Raw genomic sequence first — 8874 nt, forward strand, 5'->3', positions numbered from 1 at the left:
TACTTTTCTACCGGTTAAAAGAAACAGAAAGATTGGGCATTGAACTACTATAGTTTACGAACTTTAGACATCTAAACACTGACAAATGATAATATATATATATAAATATATATATATATATATATATATATATTATCAAACAGGCAGTTTGAACACAATCACATTTACAAAATATAGTATAACAGTTTTTTGTCCTTTAGTTGAGGCAAGAAAACGGTATCTAGCATGATTTGACATAACAGAGAAACTGGATGTTCTTGATGGAGTAAGTTCCTCAAATTGTAAGAACTTGATGTTCCTGTGTGAACAAAAAAACCTGGCACCATTCAGCAATCATTATACTGCAGAAAATTCTTGTGGTAGAAAATATTTGAAAGGCCAATCCAATATAGCATCTTCTCGAGAATGATAAAGATAAGCATGCACTGGAAAGCAAGTGATAAGAAAGCTATATATAATTTATATACAAAACGCAATATCGCGCCAATGTGAAAATAAAAAAATAAAACATTCAAAACAGGAAAAAAGAAAGAGAGAGAGAGAGAGAGATCACATCTTCATTCTTCATTTGCTGGGCAGAAGAGGTGGAAAGGACAAACTTTTCAGCTTACTTGTATCCAAACAAGCAAGCAATATAAGATTCCCTTGGCAAAATAATACAAAGTAAAACCCCAAAACCTATTTTCAAAAAGATGAAAAGTCTCACTTTCCATAAAGGACGTGTTCCGCAAACAGCTGCCGACCACCTCACCAGTAATTTAGTGCTGCATGTCTGGAAGTGTCACTGGTTATTCCATGTACATCACTATAAACAAGACATTGACCAAATGCTCTATTCTTTTTTTCCTTTTTACTGCTTCTCCATTCCCTTTTCTTATCTCTTAACAACCATTCATTAACATAGCTTGGGATTATTAGCACCCAGGCCCAACAATAGAAGATTGGTCCTCCATGGTAACTGCTCCATCAGTATCAACATCAGCTTTGGCTGCTTTACCCTCTTCATTGACTGGAAATTTAATCTTGGGTGATAATCTCTTGACTTCCTCTGTCGTATAGATGAAAATTTTCCTAACCATGCTGCAGAATTCACTGCAGTCAAAAGATAAAAGTTATCAATAAAATAAAGCACATAAAATAGCTTAAATTTTCCAGAACAATGCATTAGAACAGTCAAAGTAACTTACTGCCATGGATCATCCCCAACCATCATCATGTCATCTTCATCGTCAGTGTAGACAACTTGCCATTTCTTTGTGGATCCACTGAGCTCACCTTCAATATCAAACATATCCTCCAGTTTCCTCAGCAAGTCCTCATAGCATTCAAACCGCGTCAAATCAACAGCTCTACCAACAGCAATTCCTTGCATGTGAACCTAGAAAGATGCATAGACCATCAAGCATTCAGATCTGGCATAATTTTAAGAAAAATTGTCAAAGCATTTAACTGCATTTGCACAGAAAGAGAGAGAGAGAGAGAGAGAGAATGGAAGAACTAAACGGACCATAGGAGAGATTGAAAATTCTTATAAAATATTCACATTACCTTCGTGCAGCTTCTGATTTGCCTGCTTTGCAACTCCTGAGGAGATCTCAGGCATGATTTCTCAGGCTCACAACTTACTGAAGGGATTTCAGATCGACAAACATTTGATGGCTCAGAATGCTGATCAGATTCAGCATCCAAAGATACAACAGGGCGATCATCCCCTACCATTCCAGATGCAGCAACCAATGGTGAAGTTTCTTCGGCATTGGAGTTGTCAATAAGTTGAATCCCGAAGAGCCTATAACCGTTTCCAGTGCCTTGTCTTCTTTCTCCAGAATCTTTGTTAACAGCTGGGGCAAAAGAATATGTAACACTTTCCACCCTTTTAGGCCAATACATTGAGTTGGGGGAAAAACCAGTGTGTGGAGAATTGCCACTAAAGCCAATAGAGTTGGCCCTTGTAACAGTACTGAAATTATTTGATGTATGAAGATCTCGTCCACATTGAGAGTCCCCATATGAAAAACCAGAAGATTCAGCTGGGGGTTTCCACATACCTACGGCACAGAGATACCATCAGGTTTATCATTAAAAACCAACACAAACCAAAGGAATGAGGAAATACTAAAGGGAAAGCAGCCATACCAAATGCAGGTAGATCTGATGTTGGTGAAGGTAGAACAGATGGTCGTGCCCGCTTGTTCCTTTGGACAGGTTGAGAGTTTGAAGGAGTAGTTGCAATAAGTGGCTCCAACTCCCATGGTGATACTCTATCTGGACGCAAGATTGAGGAAGGTTCATCCCATTGAACCTGGCAGAGAATAAAATAAAAGCCACAAGTGAAGAGAAGCACAGATATAATAGTATAACTTGAAAACAGGAAGGATAACATGTCTAATCAAAACAAAGACCAAGATGAAGTTGAAAGTAAAATATGAAAATAATTATTCTTGGGAATAGGAAATGAAGATGATGTCTAAACATTCAGATAACATAAACAATACAACAAATGCAGAAATACAAGCAAGAAAATTTGTCAACCTTTAAGGATCTCCACTCAGAATCAACCCATCCAGATGATATATTATCTCCAACACCAACAATAGTGCCACTAAACCTGCAAATCAATAGAAACTGACAATTCAAAATAATGTCATTGACATCTATTGCCAAAGACAATCCGGAACCAGATGATACCTTCTTTCAGGAACTTCCTCACCCTCAAATCTCATCTTAAACCTCATCCCAACAGAGAGTTTGTGGTTTCGAGCTTCAAGATACTTGTTGACGCTTACAATGAACTCAGACCGGCTGGTTCTGAAATGAAATGCTTATTTAGCAAATTTAACTAACTAATACTAAACGTACAACAAACAAATAAAGGAATAGCATCATACAAGAAATATAATAAAGAGCACAAAACCTTGGCTTGTAGAAGACAGAAAAAAGGGTTCCAGTTGCAATAGCATGAGAAGCAGTGGCAAGAACACCAAGATGCATGCTTTGGCTAGAGATGACAGAAGATGGCATATTTGTCTGTTGTCTCATAAGCCTCCTTACTCCAACACGAAGCTCCCCATTTTCTCCCCTTTACGAGGTACATCAATCAATCAACAAAGTTTTACAATGTTTAGCAAGAAAGTCACTGCAACTAGTGTTGCAAATACCCAATGCACACTATGGCAGGTACAAAGCCATGTCGTCGCCTAGCGGACACAAGGCATATATATATATATATATATATTGTAGTTAAATAATAAGATATCAAATAGATACTAATTACACATCATCTAAAAATATGGAATTCAATAATATACAAAATAAACAAATATCAAATAATTGGCAAATCAAACCCCTTTATATTTTAGCAATCACTGTTTAAGCATCACAAACAAAAGTCAGAACTTTGTTAGAAATTCTGAAAACAAGAATTTTTGACATAAATATAACGACAAGAAAAACAAAAATACTACTTAATGTCATCAATTTAAAAAAAAAAAAAATGCAACAAAAGTAATTGTTTAAGTCGAGTAATTTGAAATTAAATTAGTGCATCAAATCTTAAATGATTTATACTTCTTAAATCTAATCAACAATCAAGATCAACTAAGAACTGTAGATTTAGGAAAATCATTCCACAAATTAGTTAGGACAGTAAGGGAGAAAAAAATAATAGAGGCATGCCTAAGACCAAGCTTGCGCATCAGGGCCAGGCCAGCCTAGGCGCCCCTGGTCAGATTGGATCCACTTCAATGTAGTTGAGACACAGACACTACGCCTGGGTGAGCCTCAGGCCTAGGTATGCTTTTAACAACATTAACTCCAACAAAAAATAATAATGTATGATCACTTGCCTCAAGAAGATGAATGCATCGCCTGCCACTAACTTTTTTGAACTAACAAAGACACTCCACCCAGTTGTGAGCAAGTGGCGTCTAGGTTGACCTGCAATTGATGTTTTGATCAATGTCCCAACAATTAAGACAATGTTATCATCTTGCAAGTTTTACCACACGTATCAAAGGATACACGAAACATTATTTCTTTCAGCCATATAAACCTCTTCACATTGCTTTCAAAACTAATTGCAAAAAACTGCTATTATCGTCGAATGATACTGGAATATGAGAGGCAATTGTCTAAAGCCATATACAATATTGGAGAGGGAAAAAAAGTATAGGGGATGGGGAGCTTCTATCTGATCCATGAACAGGTCATGACCTAATTCCATCACGAGTGGTTACTACTGTAGTTATGATATCTCACCATCGAGAGGCTCAAGAATGTGGGATTGCAAATCATAAAATACACGCCCATATACATGCAGTGATTGTGATTCCTAAGTAATATAGTAGGCACCAACCATAAGCTACCAAATAACTTCATATGCACTTTGTTTTCTGAAAGTTTATTTAGTTCAAATATCCAACATCAATGAGCATGGAATGACATGAGACAAATTTTTAGGTTGGCATGAACTGTAGAAGAATAACACTAGAGAAAAAGAGTAATATACAAATACATGCAGTGTAATAAAAGCAACCGCATGCTATCTTCAGCAATAGCCATCTAGAATCATTTTTTTAAGGGGGAAAAACAAGAGAGAGAAACATTTGCTAACCCCGAAAAATGTGTCGGAAATGCCATTCATTGCCATGCAAATCAGAAGCAACCAGTTCCTGCCAAGGTGGCTGTTGGGACATATCCTACACAAAAAAGAAAAAAGCATGTCAACAGGAAAACAAATAACTTTACTCTGCAAAATTAGAAGGGCATAGTTAATTTAATGCCAAGGTCCAAACCAGAGGAGGCAGACAATCATCTGCATGCCTTCGTAGAACAGAGAAACCACCATGAGTGCTTGTGTCAGAAGCAGTAAGCGTCTTACAAAATGAATGAACTGTGCATCTTTCGGGTTCTGGGAGTGGAGGATCAGGGCTAGTAACCTCATTTTGCTGGTTTAAGGAGGAATAAAAATAAGATCAATGCAGCAGAAAATAAAAATGAAATGCATTTGAAGACCTTGCATCAACTGAAACTTTTTATTCTTACTACTAATTATCAAAAATTCGAACAAAAAACAGATGTAAAATCATTTTCAACAGAAATTACTTATTTCTTAAATTTGGAATATATAGAGCTTACATCTGGATCAGGAAGGAGTGTAACTTGAGCATAAACTTCATCTGTTTCAGGTTCAGCCTGCAATAAACAAAGAAAAATGAAAATAATTGGAACTGCAAAAGATTGCCAAATATCAGGTGTAACAAAGAAGAAAGATTAAGCTGCATCAAAAGACCGAAGCAAAGATTGCAATTATCATAATGCAACCCACCCTACGCTGAACATTGACCACTTTACAAAGAATTTTAGATGGAAGATTGAATGAGGGCATATGCTGCTCCAATCCTTGATGCATTGAAGCTTCAAGCTATATATAAAGAAGATGAAAAAAAAAATCTGTAAGGCAACAGAAAAGGACAATGCAAAATAACATGTAGACAAAATAATTCCAACAAAACCTCAAGGCATATCTAAGACATTGAGGAAAGCAATAAAGGTATCATACTCCAATCTCTGCTAAATTCAAAATACCTGCTCCATGTGACCTTGTGGAAAATAATAAACTCGCTCCCCTTCACGAGGAAGGTTGACAAGAGGTCCAGCACAAGCATGCCATAGTTCTTTATACAAAGCATCATTGCATCCCCCTATTAAAAACAGAATTTTATTTCATAAAATGAGAAAAAAAGTGCATATAGGAGGGAAAGAAAAGGACATGGCCTTACATATTCAAAAAACGATATCAGAACTGAATCCAAGAATGTTGAAAAGTTAACAATTCCGTAAATAGAAGCAAAAACATATAAGATCAAACAGGTAAGCATGAGAGCACTTTCATAGATGCAAGTAAATAATCATTAGAAATCTGTTGTTAAAAAAGTCTGCTGATTTCATTGGAATTCTTATCTATTATGCACTGCAAAAATTTACTATCCGTAGTCACACTCATATGCTAATTTACATCAAAGTAGAACGACAGCAAAACCATGCAAAATTCCCCAAAATTCACAATGATTTTAAGTTGCTTTGGTGCAACTGTAAAACATCATTGTTGCCAGAGATGATCTGAAAGTACATTCTTAGTTGGTAGTTATGCAACCATACATCTACCAGAAATTCTCCAAAGTTTCATGAAAAGTATATGCTGAACTGATGAAGCAGTAAAGATCCTCAAAACAGAAGATAATATAAAAGTTTTTTGTGTGTTGATCAGAAGCAGCATTCCTTTTACAAGAAAGATTCCCATTCCCAAAAACCGTAAAATGCCTCAAAAGGCCAATTAAAAGTCCTTTCAAATGTTGGTCTGCCATAAAAGTTCTCCAACCAAAACACTAATTTTTCTAACAAATGTAATAAACCTCAATCATATACATAAAAACACATACAAACATAAACAAAGATCAAACAACAGCATTAGGGAGCTTTAACCTAGTGTCATACGTCAACCTCCTAATTATTGCAAATGACTAACTGAATTTACTTGATTCAAGGAAGCTGGAGAAAAAATGCATATATTTACTTGACTTCAACATCAATGCATCAACGACCACTGCAAACTCTGAATTCCATACTGAAATTAACACACCAATTTTAACAGTAAATTACTTTGTCAATTATAAATTAGCACATATACGGCCTTCCTCTCACATCTTTTTGCCATTTTGTCACAAACGACACGATTACTCAGAACATGAGGAAAAAAATGCAATAAGCTCAAACCTGTGTGAAGATTTCCAACAGGCATATGATTGGCACTTGTGTATGCCATAGCAAAACCACACAAATTCCCCAAAGAGCAGCAAAATCGATCTATTGAAACAAGAAATTTGTAGTTAAGTTAACAGCATAATAAACTTGCAATCATTGATCCCACAAAACTAACACTAAGTTGACGCTGTAGTTAAATGTTAAATTAACCACGTTAATGACAATTGCAATCAATTTTTCCACCAAACCAGAGCAAACCCGTTAATGATAAATGCATAATGCATTTACTATACTTAATGCTTATACAGGTTGTTCCTGCTATTATATAATCAAAACTCCTTAATTGCTCACCACTGTCAGTAGTGAAGAGCTCTCAGCTTTTTGCCTTAAATGCTGCTAAAACAGTCAGCTTTTTTTTTATATATATATATTGTAAACCTTTAACTCCCAATTTTACAAGAAAAGCAAGGACCTTTCACGAGTTCAAATTGCCCTTAACACTTTTTCGAGCGCAAAATCCGTCTTTTCTTTACTTTTTACAAGCATTTCAGCTCCTACATAAGGACGAACTTAAAACAAAAATCAAATCACTAATTTCAATCAAATAAACCAAATAAATCGATGATCACGCACTAAAACCAACATGATTCAAAATACCCATATAGCAAAAACACACTAATTTACTATCTTGATTGCTAAAAAGCATGCAAAAACCAAATATAAAAATGCTAAAAACAACTTAGGGATCTGATTTAACCAAAAACAAAAAATTACTCCTTTCCCTCATTAACGATCATATGAACACTCATTTTTCTTCATAATCTCATCAATCATAAACAAGAGCAGCAGCAGCAACAACAACAACGAAATAGACCTACCTGTTCTTCAACTCTCCGAATCAGTGCGATCCAAAAACAGCAACAGCTACAATGGTTAGGGCTTCAACAGATAAATATCAACTGGATCGAAACACACATAAAAACAGTAGTAATATATTTCTCTCTCTCTCTCTCTCTCTTTACATATATAGAAAGTGCATAAGTCGTCAATGTTCGGTCGAAGCCGACACGACTAGGCTTTGGCTTCTCTTTTCTGTTCCTCTCTTACACAGTCTCTTTTCTGTGGTCTTTTTCTTTTTCTTTTTTTTTTAATTAATATTTAATGTGTCTGATAAATACATATATATTCTGGTTTTTGTATGTCAAGGCAGGATAGACTTGACTCTTGGTGAACACCAAAGGAAAGTTGAGGGGTATTATTGTCTTTACATATTTTTAATTTTTCAAAATTTTTAATATTTTTTAATTGTGAACCTAAACAGTGCCCCGGATTCCCTACATCTCCTCTGCCTTGTCTCCAAGATTTAATTTAAACTTTCTAATTATATATTCTTTGTCTTAAATTATTTGATTAATTTAAGTCTCTCATCTTGTTTTACTTTCACATTACTGTTTGTCTTTGTCCATAATTTTGGTACTATGAAAGGACAATTATGCCCATGTATTTAGATCTCGTTGTTCCATAATATTTGGCAACTCAAGGAATTTGGCTAGGGGGAATGTAATGACATACTCACATCACATGCACTAATTTATTATTAGCATTTTATTAATTATAGGCAAGTTGTTTTTGTTTGCTTTGAGAGTACTTATTTACCCTCCAATTTTTTCATCAAAAAGATAATTCTATTTTTTAATCTACTAATCTAAATCCAAATGAATCGAGTCATGTTGAGCTAAGCTCAGCTCAATAAAAATATAGTGAAGAGCTTGAGTTTGAGGTTAAAAAAGTTAATCTCAAACTCGAGCTCAACTTATATATAATTTATGATTTAAAAAAAAAAGCCTTTGAAATATTTGAAATTGAGCTCGATGAATTTATTAAGCAAACTCAATAAATATACTTAAACTTAGACTTATTAGTCAGACAAAGTTGATAGATTTTTTTTGGATACAAAGATTGTAATGGCTTTAATTTAAGGAAATTTTTCTATTAGTTCTGAATATAACGGTCAAATATAGTATCTAATCCTTACTTTTTTTTCAAAATATATAATTACATATCTGAATTTTATCATCATCTAATCCTTTATTCAATACGTTCATTTTTTAG

The 8874-nt window shown here is 34.8% G+C and overlaps 1 protein-coding gene across 1 annotated transcript; it reads right to left on the reverse strand.

Annotated features, from left to right (window-relative positions):
- Nucleotides 1–437: 437 nt before the first annotated feature.
- Nucleotides 438–7914, reverse strand: ARF1 (auxin response factor 1). The gene is made up of 15 exons (XM_012211367.4): nucleotides 7641–7914; nucleotides 6775–6864; nucleotides 5587–5702; nucleotides 5327–5422; nucleotides 5137–5193; nucleotides 4794–4946; nucleotides 4613–4697; nucleotides 3846–3936; nucleotides 2915–3079; nucleotides 2689–2808; nucleotides 2533–2608; nucleotides 2137–2302; nucleotides 1549–2048; nucleotides 1188–1378; nucleotides 438–1092 (listed from the first exon to the last, which is right to left on the reverse strand). Exons 2-15 carry the CDS (start codon nucleotides 6821–6823, stop codon nucleotides 915–917), a joined length of 2043 nt encoding a protein of 680 aa, XP_012066757.1. The 5' UTR covers nucleotides 6824–6864; nucleotides 7641–7914; the 3' UTR covers nucleotides 438–914.
- Between the last annotated feature and the right edge of the window lie 960 nt (nucleotides 7915–8874).

This window comes from Jatropha curcas, chromosome 6 (genome assembly GCF_041381405.1).
Source record: "Jatropha curcas cultivar XTBG-Jc1 chromosome 6, XTBG_Jcur_1.0, whole genome shotgun sequence".
Classification (NCBI taxonomy): Eukaryota; Viridiplantae; Streptophyta; class Magnoliopsida; order Malpighiales; family Euphorbiaceae; genus Jatropha; species Jatropha curcas.